At 44.1% G+C, this 24,452-nt stretch overlaps 1 protein-coding gene across 2 annotated transcripts in view; it reads left to right on the top strand.

The window, feature by feature from the left end:
- The window catches only part of LOC105277046 (lachesin), a 137,229-nt gene that overhangs the window by 87,627 nt on the left and 25,150 nt on the right, over positions 1 to 24,452 (top strand). For both annotated transcript variants that reach the window (XM_011335183.3, XM_026968704.1), the window contains one exon: positions 16,524 to 16,626. In XM_011335183.3, coding sequence (XP_011333485.1) covers positions 16,572 to 16,626 — 55 coding nt within the window. In that variant the 5' untranslated portion in view covers positions 16,524 to 16,571. The remainder of the gene's footprint in view (positions 1 to 16,523; positions 16,627 to 24,452) is intronic.

The following is a 24,452-nucleotide window of genomic DNA, read 5'->3' as shown; positions in this document are numbered from 1 at the left end:
CAGCGGGACTGTCGTGAAACTTCCTATGAAATAGATGTTTGGATAACTTTAAGGAGCCGACGCCACGAAATAACGTATGCGAAGTTTCCTCCGTTTGCTTGAAGAGCGCACGTCGTTTAACCGTGTCTTTTTACCCTGCCATTTAATGCCAACGATATTCTGCTAAAACGATATTTTCACGTTTTTTCAGAAAGTCAAAAAACTATTTTTAATTTACTGTTTTAACAAAACTATTTGCTAATTTTAACACATCGGTTTTAAAATTAATATTTAGAGCGTTTGAGCATTTATTATATTTTCATACAAAAATGTATCCTTTGGCAGGCAAATTATTCCAATTAACTACATTGGTTAAAAGCACTCCATACTTCAGTCGAAGTTATAAGCGGGCCAACAAATTGAGCTGGAATAAACTTTTGTTACAACGAATTTCACCGAACTTACAAATTGGGCGTATTCCATTGCAGTCTCATTACAGTCGAATAATCGCGCCAGATCCGATTTGCAACCAATCGAATTTTGTCCATCGCCATTTGTTACGGGAAAGTTCGCCCGTATAAAGGAAAGTCCGTCGATAATTCTCGCTCCTTAAAATTCCTCGAAAGGAGCGAGCGCGCGCATCAACGCCACGTTAAAGGAAATTTTCCGCGGATAACATCGTAAGGAATTCTTTATCGGTCGAAGTTTGACGCAAGAATTTATGACTTTGCCACAGGCAAAAAAAAAGGAACATCGAACGATCGGTTGTCGGTCCTCGAGGCTCCAACTTCCGCAACGACGACGATGACGACAACGACGTCGTCGTCAACACTCTGCCGAAGAGAAAACGCGGAACGTTGTGACAAATCGCTCATTATTTCTATAATGAAATATGTCGGGTTTTTCCCTTTTTTATATCATATAATTATACTACACCCAACGTACGGAATATGGAGAATAAATTCGTTTTAATCGACAATTAATTAACTCACGTCGCATTAAATCAAACGAACATGTTCTGCCACGGCGAGAGGCTCTTGGAACGCGAAGCAGCTTGAGACGATCACAAAGCTAACGAATGCAGATGCGAAAATAGCGGGCACGGCCGGGGGCAGGGTATCACCTTCGTCCCGATAAATCATCCCCGGGAAAAACTTGCGGGTCAGTCCAGCTCTAGCAGGAAAACGTGGTCCACTTGTTATGCGAGCGACGCGCGCGCGCTCGCTCGCTCGCTCGCGCACCGTGATATTCCTTGCATAATTATTACCACGCCGGCTCTCGAGAAGGTACTTCTTATCTGTTCCTGACTGGAATACAGGATGGCGAGCGGGCGTCGCGTCCGGAGGATTTTTGCGTCACGTGCCTGTTTCTCTTGTGCCCGCGTCCGCGCCCGCGCGCATGAGAGAGAAAGAGAGAGAAGGAGAGACGGATCACCCTCTTCTCGGAGAGGAGAGGAATCAATTCGCGGGGGCAGCCGAGCGGCATGATACGCCGAGACGAGACCGCGGCGTGCGTATGGCAGGGCGCAGAGCTGGGGGTATTGCACTCCCCCTCTTTCGATAGACACTCCATTTTCCCGGGGCGCACCGTATCCGTCTCGCAAATCAGAGGTATGGGATCTCGATGATGAAATCTACAAACTAATCCACGATTTCGAATATGATCCCGAATCTCCGACGATTCGTCAAGGTGAACAAGGTTCCAGCTCGATGGAGATAAGTTCGGAGATTTGTACAAAATCACGTCCGTACTCTTTGCTTGTAATTTCGATGATAAGGGAAGCTTTCTCTTCTAAGACGCAATTTGTCTTCAAGTAATCGTTAAATTAAAGATTAAAAATAAATTCAGCGAAATTTCAAAATTTGTAATTTGTGAATCGGACGGCAATTAGAAAGGTACGAGATGTGCAACGAGGATTTGGGTCAAGCGTAATACAATGGAAGAATTATACATAGTTATCTCCCTCCTCTCCCTCATATCGCGGTGCTGAAAAATGACAGTAATCATATTTCGAATAAAATGAGAATTTTTACATACATATGTTCATAGTCTACTCTATATCGCACTTCGTATTTAAATCTGTTCACTTAACTATGCTTTCTATATTTTGCTTTAATTTTCTTCTTTTTTTCTTCCATCTCCGTTGCCCGACAATGTATTTTAAATGCAGACTATATAACCCAGAATGCAAATAAAAAAATAGACTTTCAGCTGCGAATTTCTCTTTATTATTACGCGATCTGCCACGGTTATACAAAATGAAGTTTTCCGACGATAAGCTCAATGTACTTCATCTCTCGAAGATCTTGAAACGAAATCGAGGACTGAAGAAGAATTTCAGTACTCAGCGTCTATCGGCGAATTTCCATAATGAGCTTTTTGAAGCTCGCGTATTCGCCTACTTCCTTGTCTTCGCATTGAGCACGGTATCGTTTTCCACTTCGGAAAAGCGAGGATTTTCTTCAAGGAGGACGAGCCCTCTCATCGGAGCGGATCAGCGCGGTTTCGAAAGCCCTGAAATTACGATTCGCCAAGTTCGCTCCCGGCATTCGAAACGTTCCCCTACCGGAAACGCGAGGGTGAACGTTACCATCACGATGTTCTGGTCGACTTGCGAGATTGTGTTCACCATAGTTGTGAGAAACAATGAAACACGCAACAAATTCTCAGACTTCCTCCGAGATTAAAATCCTGCAGATACAAATTACAATACATTTTTTATGTATTCTCAGGCAACTTTGATGTACCCGAGGTATCTCATTAATGATTCCGCGGAAGATCTTTCGCCTCTGGAAGAATGAAAGATTCGCAAAAGCCACGACGACGCAACGACGACGACGATGACGATGCTATCTAAAAGTGGCACGGAGTCGCTGTTGTTGCTACCAGTCGCAGCGGCTTCCATCAAGACGGGAATATCGAGTTTACCACCCGTGTCACGGCACGTGGCCTTCCGCCGAGACGAACATCGCGAAGTTTGCCCGTCATTTTATGCGGTACACAAGAGCCCACGGAAAATAATTAACGGAGCTGGCTGTAGAATCGCGTGAGCCGCGTGCTCGGAGTAAGAATATCCGTCGCGTTCTCCATGCTCGAAGAGCTACGTAACCATTCGAAATGCGAATCGAGAATATTAGCAGAGAAGAATATCCAGTCTGGTATCGGTGGTTTATTCGCGGTAAATTTTGGAAATTCATATTTAATCCGAGAAAAAGCACAAACTCCTCGAGAAATAAATAAATATTACAATAAAAACTATTTAATTAGAATTAAATGAAGAAAAAGTGAAAATTGGAAAAGCGAAATTACGTTTTATTTTTTTGTACGTATTTTCTCACAGGGTATTTTTATTAAAATATTTTAACTGAGTTTTAGGCAATTTTTAAATCATCGGAGGGGTCCATGAAACGCGCGTTTTGGAAACGTTTTGACAATGTGCAATATCAAAATGTAATTGATGATCGGCAGTGAAAAATTGGGCGGAAAAATTAACACCGCCGTCTTTTTTTACAGCGCGACGTTTCGGATATACGGATCGTAAATTTTGGCGGATCGACGTTGCGTTTTCGCACCTTGTTTATTTTCTTTTTTCGACGCTGACGAAATTTACAACCGGGGTTGTAAAGCTTGCGCTATAATGTGTGAGTACGATGCGCTTGCATTTCGCACCAGCTCCTTCCGCGCTTAAAACACTCATTTGAGAATAAAGTTTATGGCGCATATTTTTTTTGCGGCGTGAATGCGGCTCGTATTAGACATAAGCGAGCATGCAGTTTTTCCCCGGCTGCTATTTTCTGCTCCGAAAAAGCTCTCTCTCTCTGTAAATTTGATTCGAAATTAACGCATTGTCAGCAAAAATTACTTATTAGTGTAATCGTAAAAGAAATAACTTTCGACGAATTTCTGTCTGAAATATTATTTTTATTTAAATACTATTTTTAATTATTTCTAAAAATGAATTCTTTATTTTGGAAAATAATATTTTTTCGGAACGATAGTAGTCTCTGTATTAATAAATATGCATGGACATTTATTTGCACGTTGAATGAAATGTGTTCGAGCGAGTGCATCGTTGCACATAACGATTAAAAGCAGATGTAGTGTGGAGAAGGGTTGAATGATATCTCAACGTAAATAATGCTGCATCTCTCTTGGTCTTGCCACTCACCCTAAGCCCTTTCCTTCGCACCCTATTTTAATTTCTGTTTACGTACACATGGCGCAAATATTGGCGTTTAAAGTGGCTTTAAAAGGGTCGACGGTCCGTACGTTGCGGTGCGTGAAATCTTCCCCAGCTGCTCGCAACGACGGATTAACGACGTAATAATTTTGTTACAGCTTTCGAGACTTCGTCGCGCCGACAGAATTTGCAACGCAAAAGAGGCGTCCGACACTTTTCCGTAATATATGTAGCTGCCGTTCGATGATTTAACTACCGTCAAAATTGCTTGATCTTAATTTTGATTCTAGCTTCAATGTCAGAAACAAATATTTACTAGGTAATTGGACGTAGAACGAGTCTCGATAAATTATTCTTTCTTCTTCTAATTTTAATCTCGACATTTTGTGCACAGTACAGTTTATTTAAGAGAAATTTCATCATTCGAGAATAATTTTCAATTGATGGAAAGTTTTTTCGCAAATTCGATTTCGGAGACCCTCGCAATCGATAATACGCAACTTCGGTAGTTCGTCATAACGTTACGTAAAGCTTCGCCCGAGCACAATGGTAGCGATGGTAAGTATTCGCGAATATGGTTTCTTTCCATGAAACCCGTTAAGAATCTGCAATTCGTACTGCTTGGCGAACGATAGCGATAGGTCCACGTACGAGCGGGCGGCTTTGATTTACAGAACGACGTGTCTTTGGATGGCCGCAAGCTTTTAAAAGGGTGAACAGAAGGGGTGGAAAATGCTCGACGCGTGCGAGGAAAGTAGCGGGACGATAACGCGTTCTGTATGCACCGCGTGGCGCCGGAACACGTTTCCTCTATCAGGACGCCGTCCTCGTCATCGTCCTTGTCGTTCTCTGCGAACTGCTGGCGTCGGAATGGACTTTCGTCGACCGAGGGATATTTCATATAACGCGACATACGGCCCGTCGGCCTTTTAAGGCCACTTTAATCGCCGATATTCGTGGTGCGCGCTAGCGAACGAGAATTAAAATGCGGCGGAAGGGACCAGGCTGAGAGAAGAAGAGAAGAGAGCGAGAGAGAAACAATGTCGCTCTCGTTGCTCGCATAAATTTGCTTCGATCTACCCTGCGAACCTCGGTAATTGCAGCGGGAAATTAACCCTCCGCTGTACGTCGAGATCTCGGTAGCGTCATTATAGGAGTCCTAAATAACGCGCTGCAATTTTTCCCATTTATTAGTTGAGACGGCTGTTCTTATCCTGGATGACTTTCGCGCGTCCGATTAAGACGCTACGAATAATTTATTTCTGTCTTAATTTCTATATCGATCGAGCTTTCTCCACGCTCTTAGCACTTAGTCAAACTTCTATAACACAAAATCTTATCGGGCATCTTCGATATATGGTCGCATAATAAAACGCGCCGAGGCAGACGCGTCCGCTGCAGAATGAAGTAAGGGCATGACGGAGTAGAATCACGGTAAAGGGCGAAGGAAACCTCGGAGGTGGCGGCGATGACGACGGGCGGGGGCGGAGGAGTTGATTAGATTTTCCGGGGATGAGGAGAGGCGTGCGCGAGGAGGACGCGGAGGGTTGGGCTGCAAATGCGGCGCGTGTTCATGTCGAGGACATACGAGGAATCGTATTATCGGCTACCCCCGACTCGCCCTCTTCTTCCCTCCTCGTTTCCTCCGCCTCACAGCTCGAGGCGCGAGGGATGGGGCAAACCAAGGAATTATGGAGGAATTGCATACGTGCGCTGCGTTGCCAATGCTGTATTATATAAACCGCGAGTATAGTCGGACCTCTCTATCCTCCCGGTTTATATAATAGGAGGGCGTGAGGGGGTCGAAATGGGGTGGCAAACGAGGTGTCTGAGAGGGCGGACGCGACACGAGCAGACTCACGTTCGCGCATCCATCGTGGAGTGCTCAAAGGAATCACAGTGTGCATTCCGGGGAAGTTACTCAAGGGGTTAAAGGGGAAAGGGAGAGTAAGGGGGTAAACACTCGCTACCTTGTTGCGGAGGCGTTTCCGAGTGGCTGGAGCGAAAACGCGTCTCTTTACGCGGCGGTAGCAGCCTGCGGAGGCGCGCGCGTGCTACGTCCGATTTCAATTGCCGGCCGATCGATCGAACGGGGAATGCGTCTCTCGAATTTTTCGCGACGCCCCTGCGTGCGGCACGGACGCCGCGGGCGGTCGTCGCGGTCGTGAGAACGATCGGCTGGTGAATGAACCGCAGGAATTCGTAACGCGAAGTTGTCAATATGAATGAAGATAAAAGACACGTCGCGAGTGCCGCTGCGACGAAGCTATACATCAATTTGCGATATGAAATATGCACCAAAAATTACGTTCGACTTTGCATGGACTCTGATCTGGATGCCGCGATAGATCTTACGGTATCGATCGGGTGTACGTTATTATTGGTTCCTTTAGTTTCATTATTCTTTTATTAACAAGGAACATCGACGGAAGGATCGATCGTTAAAGAATATTAGCTGTTCTTGGGTTGCGCGTTTCCGTTTCAGAGGGACATAATTTATGTGACTTTGATTAAAATCGCTCGACCGGAAAGGGTTAATGGCACAGGAGAATTTCGCTCGTGACGGAGGGCACGATTTTATAGCGCTGCGAACTACTGGCTCGCAGGGGGGAGATTTTAAGAGAAATTTCTTCAAGTAACTTTCCGAAACGCGTTCCATCGGAGCACGTTACACCGTTACCGTTTTACGAAAATCGCAATAGCGGACGCAGTTCGGAAACACTTTGTTCTCGAGGCCCGAGGCGTTTTTTAATCGGACCGATTTGTTCCGGAAAAAAAACCCTAAGCAGACGTGAGTAGTGCAACCCGTAGCGCGCCAAAGTTTTTTGCGGGGCGAACATTTCGATTGCGTTCGGAATTCTCGAGCATGGAGATACCGAGGAGGGTATGCCTCCGAAAGTTTTGCACGTTTTGCGCCATATACGGCGCACGTACACACGATGCAGCGTGCAATAAGGGTTTAACCGGTGTAGGTAATGCGGCAACCAGTATCGGCGTCCGAGTGCCTGCGATCGAAAGGAATCATAGTATGCCGGGAATCGCGTGTAGCTTATTTCTCCGCAAAAAGGGCTCTGTAACAAGCGGAATCGACGGCCGTTGCACGACTCGGCCAAGCTGGTTAAACGGATCGCGAAGTCGAGCCTGAAGGAGAAACGTTTCTGATTAGACTTCTGGAAAAGTGGGCGCGTGTCCTTGTCACGTGAACGGGGGTGCGCGGCCTTCGTACCTCTGTATTATTGGACTACTGAAACAGCATTTGTAAGCAGGATTTGCAAACGTGAGTGCAATAAAGAGTTTATTTAACACGTCATGCACGATGTCCAAAGATTCGGACCATTTCAGATTTGTTCGTAACATGAATGTTGCGGAATCTTGTAACCGTTTTCGATTTTATTATTCCTTATTTGGATTCCTGAGATTCATATCTGTCAATTATCGTCATTATAAAGTGGTATCTGATGTATATATATATCTTTTACTGATTTAAAGTTATACTGATTTAAAGTCTTGTTGGAGAGTTTTTTTTCGACTTGAATATTTTATTATTATCTAGTAGAATTATCAGATCGTATTATTTGATTCCTCTCATATCCACAAATACTTCTCGTGTACATTTAATAGAGTAGTAAAAGGTGAGCGATTTTTGGAGCCGTGTAAACCGAGGTCACCATCCGCAGGGTGCGAGGACAGGGGATGGAAGTGGGTCGGGGCATGTGTACGAGGGAGTAACCGGTTGCCGTATCACCCGGCTGAATAACTGCGATCCACCTGTCACGACCAGGTACAAACGCCGAACAGTAGGAGGAGGAAACGCTCGTGGGAAACACACTTACGCGGTGTGTGCACGCTGTTGGTTCAAAATATCGTTCTTTCACCGATTCCATAAAATTTATCAAACGACCCGCGGCTGAGTGCGACCGACACACACGCTGCGTCTCACGGTCGTTCGCAGCCCGCGCAGATTGCTCTCGGAAGAAACGAGGTAGGCGTGTTGCGCGATGTCGCGGTCTCTGATATGGTAGAAGGCAATATAATCGACTGATTGAGTTAGACATAATGTTCCCCAGCTTTACATTGTGTCGCAAGTTGGTATTTGCTGTTTTCTTCTGTAACATTCCGGAAGAGAGTCGACAGATTCTTTTCTCATAGGGGCCAGTAAAAATATAAATTATTTTATTACATTATAAATTATGATGGCATTGAACCTTGTAATATAGAATTTACAGTCTAAGCATTAGAATTATGAAAATTAATAAAAATTCTGAAATAGTTTTTTATATCTAGTTAAATAAAGCAAGGACGTCAATGAATTTCCATCGAAGAAGGATAGCTTCTATGTAAAGCTTGAGATAAAAATACTAAAGTTCGGTATCAAATATCAAATATTGGAATATTTAAGAGATATTGCGTTCACCGTCGCGTCTCCCGTGCGGAAAAATTGGCCGGTTAATAATTGTCAGTCGGATGTTCCATTTCGCACGATATTTCGTTACAAGTGGCGGGACGAGGTTTTCATTCCGTGAATGCAGGCGAGCGTTCCATTTCTCGTAAAAGCTCACGAAATGCAAAAGACATTCGGGGATGTTTAGTTGTGTATTCGGAAATAGAAGAGACGCGGCGTCGAGACGAGAGTAAATAGAACCGGCCCTGTAATGCGCGCATTGAATGGAAAGATTTATTCGGCCAGCGGCGACTGTCACCTGAGCTGTGCAGCTCAATATTGCAGGTTTAACGTTAACAAAAATTGTGCAAAATTAACAAAAATGTTTCAAACGCTGCGTCGTGTTTGCCAATGGACAATTCGCAGTCTCGAGGATTATCCGATAAAGGAAACACGTTGCCAAAATATGAATGTCAAAAGATACTTTTGAATTTATGAAAATTGTATACATTTTTCTGATATCATCTTTTTATGTTTGAAATTTTGTGCTCTCCAAAAGTGACCAATATGAGCCAATAAATATCCAATCTCGTATCTCGCGAAAACTGCGATCACACATTTTACTTTATACGGAACATCTCTCTTTTGATTGCTAAGCACTTTCACCTCTTGACTCGAGATTTTCCATACTCTTGAGACTCTTTCGCCCTCGCGATCTTCAATTCTGGGTGTAATTTTCCGTCCGATAGATCGCCGCTTATTTTCTTAGATTGCGCCGTCGGGCAACGCCAGTTCGCGTCTCCGTGCTCGCAGACCGCGACAGCGAACGAATTACGTCGGGTCCTAAGAAATTCCGGAAATTCCCAGGCCGGGGATAGCATTACATTAGTTTACGTTCGCAGGACGTAAACATCGCAATTACATCTGTAAACCTGGCGTGCATCGTGCAATATGCCGGTGAACAATACCGTGACAATGTCACGAGACATTAATCGCAGACTCCGATTTCCGGCGAACACACATAACAGCGAGTATATTAGCAGTAAGATGAGAGCTGTTGTACGGCAGATTGATGGATGCCCGATCAAATGCCGAGAGGAAAAAAAAACAGAACGGTTGATTTTCCATAAACGACCGAACTTGTTGAAATTTCTCGTAAAAAAGCCCGTCTTCATGCAACATTAACTCTCGGCGTACCTATACTCCTTTTTACACTCCGCACCGCATCTGCGATTCTAAGCGCCGCATCAATTAATTATGTGAACAACTTCAGCAACGACAGATTAATTTACAATCCTGTTATTTTAGTCTCATATAAAGACGGAATGTTGTATTATTTTTTGACAATGCAAATTTAATAAATTATCATTCATCATATCGTAACATATGATGTATGATTCAATAGTGGCAAAAATTTAGCAACAAATGAATTTTGATTTCTCAAATTCTCTTTTTATGATTTTTTTACGTATACTGCAATGATTACGGTACATGACATGTAACCGGACAGGACCGATTTATTCTGATGATGACTGAAAAATTTTGGATAACGGAAAAACTTTCCGTCTTCATTGGCCACGTTCCAGTTTCGCCACCACACGTCCATTATTCTCACACGATTATTTCGTACGCGCTCGGAACTGGTGGCTGTGCGTTATTTCCCGTTCGGTGGTGGGTGCCGAGCGCGAAGCTGACAGTGAGGGATTTCGGCGCATAGAAACGCACGCGAAATCAAATTTGGTGGTTTTACCTTTCAAATTGGAGCCGTTTAATCGCCGCCGAAGTGTCCGCGACAGAGCCGCGCCATTGTTATTTCGAATTAAATATATGCCGTTTTATATGTCGCGGCACACCTCGGCGGCTGTCGACGGGGAGACCTGCATCAGGCATATCGAGTTGCATTTCGAACGGTTCGCGTGGATCTGACTTCTTGCCTCGATTTCAAGATTAATGAACGGTCGTTATATGCGACTTTTGGTGAGCCCCCATTTTTACCACAACAGCGTAGGATTGTGAAAAAATCGGAAATAAATATGATTGACGTGCGATTGTAAAACTCGAGATCTTTTAAATCGTCAACCAAGCATCAGTACGCTCACAAAGTTAACAAATCGCTCCAAATTACGAACACTACTTTCACATACATTTAAATACAACATCTAAAGTATAAGAAAAGAGTACATGTAACAAGAAAGTCGTCCGACGAATTAACTCGGACGGACTCGTTCGTCTCACGCCATCTTGACTCAGCTTCCATTCTAGTATCCGGGTATCCGAGTATCACCCCCGAGCGAAGTCTCTTCCGGGCGAACTACGTACATATATATGACTCGAGAGAAATTAACCGGAGCTCCGCGAAAGAGTTCCGATTCTGTTGCATAATGTACCTCGGGCCACACGGTAGAAATTCCACGGGCCCTTTTCCCTCCCCCTCCGTAGGAATTCCCCGCGTACTTCAAATTTTCCACAAGCGAGTTGCTAAGCGCGGCTTAGCCGGCCTTCTGTGATGCGGGTTCGCGTTACGAAGTTGAACTTGCTTTCGCCGCTAGCCGTGAAATGATCCTTCTCGATCGCATTTTCTCTGCGCGAAAGGGAAAGAGAGAGAGAGAGAGAACATTCTCTTCTTCCTCCAGCTCCCTTTTCTATCCCGTCTGCACCATATTCATTAACGGTGGTGAAATGACACGGAATTGCGGCTAAAAGTGCGCGTACTTTGTCGCGTAACAACGTTCGCCGTCCTGCGGTGTGGTACTTGAAGAGAGCACGGTTCCCTTTATATTGCCCGTACGTGCGTGCGTGTATGGCCACTAAACGCGGATGCCCCGGCGAGGGAGCTTTTAAAAATATAATTGGCACGTCATGTGGAAGGCGAAAACACGTACGTCGTTGTCGCACGAGCACACGCGACTTTTTAATAATCACGTTGTTTTTATTACCGCAATGTGCACTACCCCCTTCGTTAATGGCGGCGGAATTATGGAGCATATTAATCTGCGCGAGGTGACAGATACCGAAAGGGGCAACGAAATTGTCCTGATAAAATCGATTACCCGACGATAACGGCTTGCGCAAAATGCGCCGTGACGGCAAAATGAATTAAGGCATTGTGCTTGTTTGAATTAAATTCCAGGCGGCATTTAGAGACGCTCTGTCTTTCTCTCCCTCTTTCTCTGAGACCTGTAGCAATTAATATGGGGCAACAATTACAGTAATGATACAGTTCAATAAAATGTATTTATTCGCGTAGCTTGGCAAAACAAATATCGCAATGAGAAGGGCATAAAATAATTCTAAAGCGACATCGATATTTCGAGGAGCGCACCCGGAGAATCCATTACGACGTCGAAACTGCTAAAAATTCAAAACGTGTTAGCAGCGTTCTACGTTTACGAGGCCAGGATACTCGATTCCATAGATACAAGCGGTGGTACCATGGGACGAAGAATGTGTCGTGGACGAGCGGTACGAGCGCAGGTGCCCGCGTGCACGCCTAACAATCGAATTAATGTTTAAGGATTTATCACGCGTACCGGTGGAGAGGCACGGAAAGCAATTAGGACGGCGTGTGCCGGTCGTCAATTTGTACGGTTTACGTCGTTACGAACGAATAAATCCCGGGGCGCGGGCTGTCGTTACTGCGAAGATTAGATTAACTGTCTCTTCATTTCGAGCGGAGACAGTTATTACCGCCGCAGGGCGCCCCGCGCCGAGAGTAATCGTCCGATCGTGCGCGTTCTTGTCTATAAACGGTTCCGCGGGGGTAGACTTCCATCCCCCATCTCACCGGCGCTCTCCGCACCTCCCGCACGAATGCGCGCCAAAGCTTACGGGCTTTATAGCTCGCGATTAAAAGCGACGCCGTTTTCAAAGCGTGCCTGCATGTACTGATAGCACACGAACGATGTTAGTACGGTTCTATTAAATGTCGTCCGTGTACTTTGATAGGAAACATCTGTATGTAGTATAATAGTTTGCTGTATAGTTAGCTTTTTCGGACGTTATCCGAATACTGGAATATGTATTCTCGTTATCCGAGATATTATCGGACGCATCATTATCTAAGAAACTGATTGATTGCTCCTTAATACGCGCGAAATCACTCGAATGCGATATCTGAAGGATAACTCTGAAAAATTGCTAAATTTCATTTGCAGTCGACTATACGGTGATCGTCGTAGAGATTAGTCTCCAGAGAAGACCGCAATCGATCGCGGATGTATCTATAAGTCGTCTGAGAGATCGCGGTACCTCATCTCGGATTACGGATATTTTCAACTTGAATCTCTTTTCAGCTAGAATTTTTCACAACTTCTTCATTTTCAGCATTCAATGTCTCAGTAGCAAAGTCCGGAGTTAAAATCCGATTAAAATCAAATCACTTGAAATCAAGTTAAGCGCAAGACTTTGTTACACATTTCTGCCTCTGTATTCATCTCTTGTTTCGCAAATTAAAACCTTCTCATTTCCTGTCGCTTTTAATTATAAAAAGGAATTAAGTTATTCATGCCGACGTATTAAGATAATCACTCGTTATCATTCTCGTGATATTCGATATGTATGATATTATACGATCAACGATAGCGCACGTAATTGTTGCACATGACTAACGATGACTTCTACAATATGCGTATCAGCAACCAGTAAAATAATAGTAGACATACTATTTGTTCTTCGATCGAAATTTTTGACATCAAATTACAAATATCAAATTAAAAAGCTGGATTGGAGTTTACTCGTCTTGCCCTTGGTCTAATTATTCCCGCTGTGATCTCGCATGCAAATTAAACCGGGCATGACTAATCAATAGATCGTGTCAATCTGGATTGACAACTGAAAGAAGCTGTTTTTTCTCTCTCTCTCTCTTCCTCTCTCTTTGGGTACACTCGCCAACACGAAACGTGGCGTCGCGTTGGCCATGCGCGCGCGACTTCTTATCGCCAGCGCGTTCAATGCATAAAGCATAAAGTTCGTATCTCATGCATACATTCATAGAGCCCGTCGGTGCGGCTGCGATGGCGGGAGCGAGACGAAAGTCATAACTTACAGTGTGCGTCCCACACCTCTCCCTCTCTCTTCCTCCCGCCCACTCTCACCCCTTTTCGCCCGCCCCGCACGTATCTCACCCGTACGTAACCACCCCACTTCGCTCGCGAGAGTATCGAAACACCCGCGAAATCATCGGAGGGTGACTGAGGCACGTATGACGGCTGGCACTCCTCGCGAAGGCTCTCTCGGTGCGCTCAAAATTCCATTTTCCCACGGGGAAATTCCATTTTTCCATCGGCTACCACCCAACCGCCCGCCCGTCCGACCGCTCGCGCGTCCATCGTTCGCTCTCTCTCTCTCCCTCTCTCTTTCTCGTTCTCGAACGATTTATTGAAAAATAGTCCACTTACCGCGGCCTCTTTTTGCAATAAATCAATCGCGCCTTTCCGACTGTGCCCCCTATAACCATCCCCTTCCGCTTTCCCCTCCGCTCTCTTCCATTTTTCTTCGACATGGTAACGCTCCTCCTGCTCCTCCTCCTCGTCTGAAACTCACCTCGATGCACCAACCGAGCGTGGATTGTCTTCCGAGATGACTGCTGACAAATAGCGAATCGATCCGCCGTGCATCGGCTGTTACGCCATAAAGCTGCCGCAACGAAGCGCCGTTTTGATGCTTTATGGGCATCGCGTCGCCGGCCGTTGGTGGCATGACGGCATGTCGGGATGGATGTGCGGGACAGCATGGATTGGCCACGAGAGAGCGATGTTCGTTTAGGGGATGAAGCCCGGAGTGCGCACCGCGCTGCGAACGCGTCGTCGACGGCTGTGTGACGCTTATTCGCGTTTTCATGCAAACTCGACGCGGACAGGGGATTTCGCTCGTGCACGAAGAGAGTGTACAATAAAATTTTAGAGGCCTGCCGCGTGAAACTTGTTTCTCTCTCCATTAGTCGCGAAATGTCACGACTTTCGCGCGCGCGGAATCGAAAGATTTCTGTGCACCTTTTATGTTTTTATAATTGGACGAATGAACCTATTCTTGAAAATACTATAAGTGTGGAACACTGTAAAATAAATATTTCATACTTATCGTCATTGTTAGCTAGCTATTAATAAAAGATATATTAAAAGAAGTTGTGCAAAATTTCTCGCTTAACTTGACTTTTGAATTGATTATCCTGTAAACTAACAGCCATTATGTGCGGGATACATTTGGCCAAAATACGGATTGACACACCCTTTTTTACGTGCCTAACTCTGATCGTACTATTAGTGCATCGCAGAGGTTGCGGGGGTGATAGCGGATTGCAGATTGATTTGCGTTGGGAACAGGTGCGGCTTGTGCGGGATCGATGGCCGCGCGTCGACACTTTCTTTCATCGCGTGACATGCGAGGGAATAAAAATTCCTCATCCGCGGTTTTATCGACATCATGGAATGAGTCGGGGGATGTTCCGCTGACGAGAAAAAAGCGCGATTACGGCAACGGCGCGGAAAGAACAATGCGTTGTCTGGTGTGAAGATGCAAGAACTGCGCGGAGAGGAAAAGACACCTTGAATATTCCTTCATTCTTTCATTAGAATTATAATAATATTTCAGTTTTTTCATAAAAATTGAAAAATATATTAATTTTATTTTATTCATTATAGATACTGAATCACAATAGTATCAAATCAGTATTATAGTTTTACTGTGTGTTTGTATGTTTTTCTTATTCGCGATCTTGTAATTTTTAGCGTATGCGTAATGTTTGAATGTATTATTTAATAAACAAAAATCTTTGTCGTAAGATTGAAGATGTCTAAGATGTGAGTTCACAAAGTTGAAGTTCTTCGAGATGATATTTACTTTCACAACGGTGTTTGGAAAGTTCAGACAAGCAGTAATCTGATAAGAGAAACTGCGGATTTGTGCTGCTGGTATCATTCAACATCCATCCACCTTGGAAAATACAGCTTCCGTTACTTTGAATGCGACGAGGATTAAGTGTATCTTTGCAGACAACTCGTGACTTCCTAAAAGCGTGCCATATTATTCCGCTTGCGTTGTTTGTGCTGTGTGCTCTTGGGCAATTTCGTTACTAATAAAATGCATACATTTCTCTTCCATTTCTCTGAATTATTTCCATCTCCGTCATATCAATTTAATATGTGGATCATTAAAATGGAATCATTCACTTAGCGCGTTCTTACGTTTTCTAGTTATTCTTCTGCACTCTTTTTGTTTCTACCGCTATTTTATTTTTCTAATACAATAACTTTCTTTTCCTCTTTATCTCCTCAGTCTGGAGAATCCTGAGGAATCGTGCGATAGAAACTCGCGTGCACTTCGCTGATGCTTAATCGGCTTTTACGCTTCATTGTTCATGCGCCCGTTTATTAGAGTTGAACCGCGCGTTAATCGGGCACGTGCACGACGCCTGCGCGATTTTCAACGCCGTCGAAATAACGAGAGGCGCCTCCTCTCTCGACGTGACTCCTTTAATTGGTGATAGGATAACTACGGGATGGTCATTAATTACAGTCGGCGAGCCCCTGGCGTTGCGGTTAGTTTGCTTCGAAGCTACTTTCGATCTCTCTGTTTCTCTCTGTTTCTCTCTCTCTCTCTCCCTTCATTTCCGCTGTGCCATCCTCTCGACTGCTTCCTTCTTCTTCTTTACTAACTCTTTCACCTCTGGGACATCGAGGGTATCGGGAGAGTTAAGACGGACGATAATTAAAATGGACTCTTTCTCCCTCTTTTAGCGACTTGAAGATGAAGTAGAAAGCAGGGAAAGAGATGCGTGAGGATTATAGCGAAAAACAAATTTCTCGTGACGGAAACTGTTGCGAACTGCTTCAGTTCATAACGATCATTGGAATGTCTATCAATTATGATTAATTGCGCAAAGTTTATGAGATTACTTTTTCTCATTAAGGCAAACTGAGTAAAAAATTGTGGTAAGGATTACAGCGTTTCTTGATAAATGCAACAATGTTTTCTTTTTATTCCCAGATCGCCGACTGGTGTCCCAAAGACTCATCAGAAAACTGGTCGACTCTCATGGCAGCGCGGAAACTCGCAGCCCTTCTCGCCGCGATCCTGCAACTTTGCTTATGTGAGTGAGTCCTTTTCTTGTTATTCTTGCGCATTAGATATCTCATATCTAAAATTAAATAGTTTGAAATCATATCTAAAATTAGATTGTTTGAAACAATGACGCAGCACGTTAAATATAAAAAATAAGAGGTTCGCACGAAACTCTTTTTAACATCATGAATAATCTATTTTCGCATCGTTTAACGTGTGGCCACAATTTATGCTAAAGAATGGATCAAATTATTCAAATATCGAAAAGTTAGGTCGAATATCCGGAGAAGCTAGCGACGCGACATTTCAGTGTCTCGTCTCTCTTTCCCTCTCGGGCGGGAAATTTCTGATCGCTCTTCCAGCGTTTATCCTTATCGACCCTCTCACGATGTCATCCGGACGTCACCGTATTTCCGAGCCCGGGCGAGATCCACGGCGGTTCTCATAATTCGATGGAAGACCCACCGGGAAGGGTGTAGGAAGCGAAATGGACCACCGTGACGGCGAGAGAGCCGCGTCACACCGACGTCGTGACGAGAGAAAGGACGAGATTGAAGGGCCCGAAAAAAGAGTAAAGGAAACTCGTTCACGATCGCGGGCGTTGCCTCCAACCGCATGACTTTCATGAGGAAGCCACGGAAATTCTTCCAATGTCGTACAACCTCTGCGATATTGTTTGTTCTGGCGGTGGCGAGTGTGCCGAACCGTTACGTCGAAGCGGAAATACCGTTGGTATACTTACTGCGGAATATGATGTAAATATGAAGGTACTTACGGTTAGATGGTCGATATAAGAGTCGTATATAATATTTTATAGGTTGTTTGCTCGAATTATCAAAAAATATTTGCCATTTGTACTTTCTTTAAGTAACTCGTAAAGTTATCATACCTTTTCGTCGAAACGACTCTGTAATTTTTCCAGTTTACGAATTATAAAAATTTGATGCACGTCGCAAGAGTTACAGAGAGAATTGACATGATATTGCATACGATAACAAATTGATTTATTATAAAACCTGGATGATCAAACAAAATCGAATCCTTTTTTGTTCGTCTCAAGAGAGACTGCATCTAGACTGCATTCTCGATCCGAAGTGCCGCGTGCTACGTAAGCCGCGTATAATTTATCTTGAGGCCCTTTTATGCGGCCAGGCCTTAGGCCCTTCGACCGAGTAATCCGCCACTCTCCGAGCTTGAGCTTTGCTCCGCACCGACGAAGTTCCGCTGTAAGCCGCGGCCGTAAGACGCAACGGATGTTACCTCGCTCGCGCGGCGAGAGCGCCGGCCGTTCCCGCTCGCTCTGAATCTCTTACCCCGTTATATCCGCGCTGCGGTGGTGCGGCGCCGCAACGACCCTACGAGGACGATACATCGTCGGGGGTAGTCCCGGCGCGAGGGAGTTTGTAGAATCCACTTAAATCCACCGTGATTTACTCGGGCACGCCGCGTCCATCCTCCCGCGTCCCGCTTCATCCCGCGCGCACAGTCGGATGCAGCCGTGGCCGCAATAAGTAACCGGGCCTCGGGCTTTTCGTCCCGATGGAAAGCACTGAGGATTCGTCAGGCGATGGTTACCCTGAAATGCGCAACGCGTCATATTTATTGTTTGCGTCCTCAGGGAGGAACTTAAAATATTCCGTTGTTGCTTGCGTTGGAACGGTACTTTCTTTATGCGGAGTGCTCTTGTCTTTTACCAATTGAACTTGAACGATTCCTTTGACCGTTTCTTTCTCACTATCCCGTTGCTGCAGATTCCTAAAGCGACAGCAGAATCGCGGCATTTCTTTCGACTGAGCTTCCCTAAGTTGATTATATAATAGTGTATATACGGAACGGGGTCTCCGCGCGAGCATTAAAGAGTGCTGGCTCTTTTGTTCGTCGGGAATTAAAAAGGGAGAGCCGCTTGAGGGGGATTAGACGGAGGTGTAATTAATTTCGGCGGTGCTTCTTATTTTTAACCGGCGGTCTTATTATTGCTCCGCCGTTTTCTTTATTTCACTTCCGATACTTTGTTTCGCCCTCCGAGGACCGAGGGAAAAATCGCACGGAATGGTATTACGGTATTTCTTTGAATCGTGGGAATTTACGGGATTTTTGCGGAGCGCATTCTCGTTCTTCGCTCGTGAAGCTCCGCGTCGCGTGGCGAGGGAAAATATTTTTTTTGACACAACACGGGAAAATAACGCGCGAACGACGTTTTTCTGCGCGCGGAATATCGACGGTGAGTTCGCGCGCGATGCGCGAACGTCATCTCGCTCGCAATTTACTTTTAGTTATTTGTACTTTTTATTTGCGGAAATGATAATTAACGGCGCGTCGTGCACGAATATTCTGTGAAAATGCATGGCGTATGCTACAGCATCACGGTAGTAAGCGCGATTACGCGTTAACGTAATAATTACAAATACGAGGCGTTAATGCACTCGCCTAATGGCGTGATTTGTGCAACTCTGCTTTTACCCTTTTATGTGCATATATAAAAATATACAATCCTAATGCGTGTTTCTCTCTTCATTTTGGTACGTGCTGTTAATAGTTCGTTAAAGTTTCCGAAAAAAGCACTACAATTTTTATTCACATATATGCCATTCAAATTTATGTACAGAAATAAGAGACTAATTTTATTCTCTCTTCACAAACCTTAATAGTAAAAAGCTTATAAGAAAATTAACATTTTTATATAATTATCATTTTTTATATTCTTCCCTGTTTTCTAATTGTACAACGGCAATTTTTATTTTTATTCCAATATATAATTGGCACATTATTTTATAATATTTTTTATACTTTTCTGATATACGTCGGAACATTTGCGTTTTAGCTGGAGAACCTCAGTTTATTTCGTCATAAATTTATCAAACAAGGAAATGAGATATATTCAATTTTTCATGTATCAAGTTTAACATGCAAAATTCTACTAGCCTCTCGTTATTTACACTGCACAATTTTCACGCGCGAACGTATTTAAAGTAAGCAAAATAACATCTTTATTTCTTCAGTTTTCTATTTGTATATTCCATGCTTTTTCACATCCTTTCGTATATTTTTCTTTCCTTTACACAGTCCACTGTTATATTCCGCTTGTATAAAGACAAATATCGCTCTATACCCATAAGAACCCTTTTCCTAGATAAAAACGGATCGCGATGCGAATCGGCCCGGACCCAGGTCTTTCTCGAGATTTCTCATTCACAAAATTGCAGCCGCGCGTATCCTCGTCAGCGATCGACTCTCACCGCGCGCGTCTCCCGGCAAGATTTACGAGCTCCTTGAGTTTGCAAAAATCTTTTATATCGACTTTCGGATTCGATGGGGTCCTTTTCGGGTCGCGCGAAGGAGAATGGCGTCTCCGCTTCATCTTCATCGGCGGTCGACGACGCTGATGACACGCGAGAGAGAGTGCCAGCTTCCATTTTCAATATCGACGGTCGCCTTCAGATCCTCGTGGCGGATCTCGCGAGTGTGGAAAGCACGCGACGTTATTGTCGATTACTGCATCGACTTCAATACGGATATAGCTGTTGAAATGCAATAAGCTGCATCGAAGTCAGATATTGTTCCTAGGAAAAATATATTGTTTCGATCGGAATTTATTCTCTGTATAGCTAGGAATGAAAATCGATCAGTATTCAGCTGAAAATACATTGGCTATTGCGCTGAAAGTTCATTCTGAATTATTTTTATACATGTATTTACTATATGCATAAAATTTATTATACATCAACTCCAAATTCTTTTTCAATATTTTCATAATTCATAGTTTTGAATATTTTTATAATTTTGTTCTTTGATATCTGATAAGTTCGTACTCAACGCTTTTTCTTGAAATTTTGTGGAAAATCTCGTTTTCGCACGACTTTTGATTTATCAGTGATACATCCATATACATTGGTATATTGGAGTACCGTATGTTACCTGTTATTGAATATCTCGAATTTCCCGTAATTCCCATGAAACAAGAGCGTGGTAAATTACACTCATAAACATCGGCGCTTTTATTACCGAACCTTAATCCATCCGTTACTGCGCTACCAATTTTTCGGCATATTCAAAAAAACATAATTTACGAGAGATGGCGGATATTGATACTATACATTTCACAAATTTATATAAAATATTGAAGCTGATTTTTGTAGAAAACGTATTCTATTTATTTTGCAAAGGTAATATATTCTCTCATGATGTTATCATTAAAAGCCTAAAGTGAAGCCACACGACGTCGGATTTTTTGATACGTGGACTTTGCGACGGACTAAGACACGAGAATATTACGAGAATATATTACCCACGTTATGCGTCTTGTCTCCACAACGTCGAACGTCGTCCAGGTTCCACGGGAAGCGTATAATCCGTGTAATCCGTCAAGCAAAACGGACGTAGCTGGCGCCGTACGATATGGACGAAGTTTGCCTGCGACCGTCCGACATCGGCCGGCACTAGAATAATTGAAAATGTCATGACAATTGCAGCGAATACCGCTATAACTCCGCTGTGAACTAATGCAAATGGATACATTCAAATTCTGTCGCAGAATTGATACCTTGCCGGTATCGGCGTAGCGCGATAGTGACGTATCGTGTTGTCAAACTTAATACAGGCGGCTGTATCGCCTGCAACATTATGATACCTTCGTCACGAACTTCAAAGATGTCTCCGATTCTCCCTCGAGTTTTAATCAAACTGTTCAGTTTACTGCATTATACTTCGTTTGCTTCCGATCGTTCAATATTTTACATCTCGAAATGAAAATTCTGAGGAGGCAAAGACTGTCCGAATTTAAAATAGCGCCAAGCTTATTCATTTGCCGCTCAGAAGCTTCGCTCGCGAAAAATTCACTTCCTTCGGTCTCCTACAATTCGACAATCATTTTCTCGACGTCGCTCGTTCTTTTTTTCTTTTTGAGAAAAAAACGCATTCTATGTTGATCAAAGGATTTCTCGTTAAAATGAAGCTTCGGGGGCTCCTGGAACACCTTGTAAAAATCCATGTGCGCGAAGCTCGAGCGCTTCTTCGCGGAGACTGCATTGCGTTCACGTCACGAAGCTGCATTATTCGCGTTCACATGCTTGCCGGAAGATTTTAATGGGTGAAACCGTTCGAAACGCGCCGAGTATGCTACAGGTATTTCGCCCCTCTCGCGAACTCCGCACATACATATATATTTTTCTTCGTAATTATCCGCATGTTCCGCTATGCAGTAATTGAACCAAATGCATGTAAACGTCATAACAATGTGCGAGAATCGGTGCGCCTTAATGCTATTTTGCAAAAGAAGAGATAATAGAAAATATTCACGTGAGACGAGCACAGAATCGTTACATTTATTTTGAATTAACGCATACTGAAACACTAGTCAAGTATATAAAGTCAAGTATTTTCGAAGCTGTCCTTTCGAATACTACAATTTTCATACGTTTTCGATCCATATCACTTACATAGATATTGATATTATTTTATTAATCTACTTTCGATGCGCGTTTATCACATTTGTCGTGAAACAGAGGCACTAAAAGAAATGTGCAGTAACTGCGAGGCAGTCTGCATATCCAACGGATATAAAAGCGATTCTAAATGGCACGTCACATGTTCCTCAAGTTCACCCGATAGTCAATAATCGGGATGCACGCCTGCGAGCATAAAAAAGCGAGATGAGGAAGTTAGCCACTCGAGAGGAGGAGGCTTTATATCGCTTTTACGACTTTAAACGAAGCGCAGAGCGCAGCGTTGGACGGGTGCATCGCACGATCGTGGCGGTATACTATAGTATAGGCAACGGAAAAGTTTTCTTCCTTCCGGGGTGCTGCTGGCGGCACGACGCCGCGATGGAACTTGCATCTTCGCGACGCCCGAAGGCGGTACACGGGGAATTCATTTGGCATTCAGGACGAAGAAACGTCGGAGATGGCCGCCAAAGGCTGGCGAACGCGTGGCCAAATAAACCAGTGTCCGAATACATTTAAGCAAATGGGTTTCCCCGCCGTCGTAACGCGAGAAGTTTACTCTTTTCGTCGCCTCGACGACGTCGCGAATCTCTCGCCGAGTCTCTTTCGCGACGAGAATGACGAAGTTAGCTGGCTCTCCATCTCGGGATCTTTTTTGCGAGACCGCGAAATTGTATGTAAGATTGCTCGCGGTATCGCGACAGCGAATTTTACGGCGGAATAATGCAGGATATACGATGCACGATGCGTACGAGATGGAAGATACGAAATGAAAAACATTTGTGTGAAATTAACGCCGAAGGGACGTAAAACAGTTAATGGATGTCTCTAATGGAGAAGCGTGGAGTGAAGTAGAATTTATCGAGGCAGGTAAAAAATAATTCGGCAACCATATATTGGCGGATATGCGAATGCGGAATGAGATTGCAACAAATATTCCTGACTGAAACGAACGAATTCTTGTAGAATAATTGAAATATCGTAATGAATACAATGAATAAACTAAAGAATACGTTAATTACGTATTTCACATCTCGCTCATATAAATTCACATCAAATAGGAAAAAATGCATTCATAGTACTAACGAGATATGGAAGAGTAAATATTAATAATTAAAACGCCATATTTAACAGTTTTCGTCAAAAAATCCTCGCTTCGAGGAATTTCCGAGGAGGAAACTCCACATTTCCCGATAAATCTTTGATTAAATTGAAACTGAAGAGAATTCCGGAAAGAACATTCATACATTATAACCAGTATTAAAATCATTCGAGTAACATAATAGTCTTGTAGTAAAGCTATAACGATACGGTGTGGGAATTGAAATACGGGGTTGCCGTGTTCAGTACACCGAAGTGTAACGCGTCGGTATCACGTGCATTTTCCCGGAGATGTATCGGAAAAAATAACGGCGATTCAACGAGAGGGTGGACGTAAACGGAGGAAAAGAATGCAGTACAAAGGTAGGTCGAAGGGAAAGCCATCCGAGAGAGAGTCGCTGCCGCGCCTCCGACAGATTATGCTAACGAGACAATCCCCACGGTACACAAGAGGCGTGCACAACCGACTGACGGGTCTCCTTTATTTTTCCCGTTCGTTCACCGGAGATCCTGTGCCACCGTCTGTTCTCTTAGACCGAAGAAACGCAGGCAGCCGATGTATCCTGATGGACGGGGGATTGCCGAGCGCGCGTGGAAAAAAGGAACTGGCTAAACCTATCCCGGAAGTGAGACTGGAAGCATCGCGGAAGTGTACAGAGAGATGCGAAGGCGAGCCCCATTCGACGTGGGGGTAACGAGCGATTTTTAGAGCAGCGGATTCCTTAAAAATGACGACGGGACGGGCCGAGCATCGGAATAAAAACGGGCTGCTGCCTAGCAGTTATGAACGAAGCGAGTTCTCTCTCGAGAGGACACCTTGCATATATAAATGGATATAAATGCATGAAAAATGTGATTTTAATTTCGCGAAGCTCGAAACGCTGCTTCAAGTATGATGTAATTACGTATGATTCTTGGAATTACTTTCCACCAGTTTTTATCGTACATAATATGTCGTATATTTCTGCATATAATATCTGCAACACCCGATATTTTTTGATTCAGAAGATTATTTGTATCGTCGCGTTTTATTTTTTCCGCGCAACGGCGATCGCGCGGTGCGCTTTCGAGCTCGAATCGAGCAGTCGGTCTGCACCCTCGTTTACCGCAGAAGCACCCTCCGCATTAGGCGCTTTCATTTCTTTTTCTCCTTCCTACCGCGACGTATTTCCATCGAGAGCGTTCGGTAATCGCTCGCTCCTAATTGCGCAATTACGCACGTTCCCTTTTTCACGGCGGCACGACGATGTATTGTAACGCGCGATGCGAGGGAAACTTGTGGCATCACCGGGAACAGATCGCGTCTCAGCTC

Source organism: Ooceraea biroi, chromosome 3 (genome assembly GCF_003672135.1).
Source record: "Ooceraea biroi isolate clonal line C1 chromosome 3, Obir_v5.4, whole genome shotgun sequence".
Classification (NCBI taxonomy): Eukaryota; Metazoa; Arthropoda; class Insecta; order Hymenoptera; family Formicidae; genus Ooceraea; species Ooceraea biroi.
Note: the sequence above shows the minus strand (reverse complement) of the source record. Positions and strands in the feature narration are given on the sequence as shown.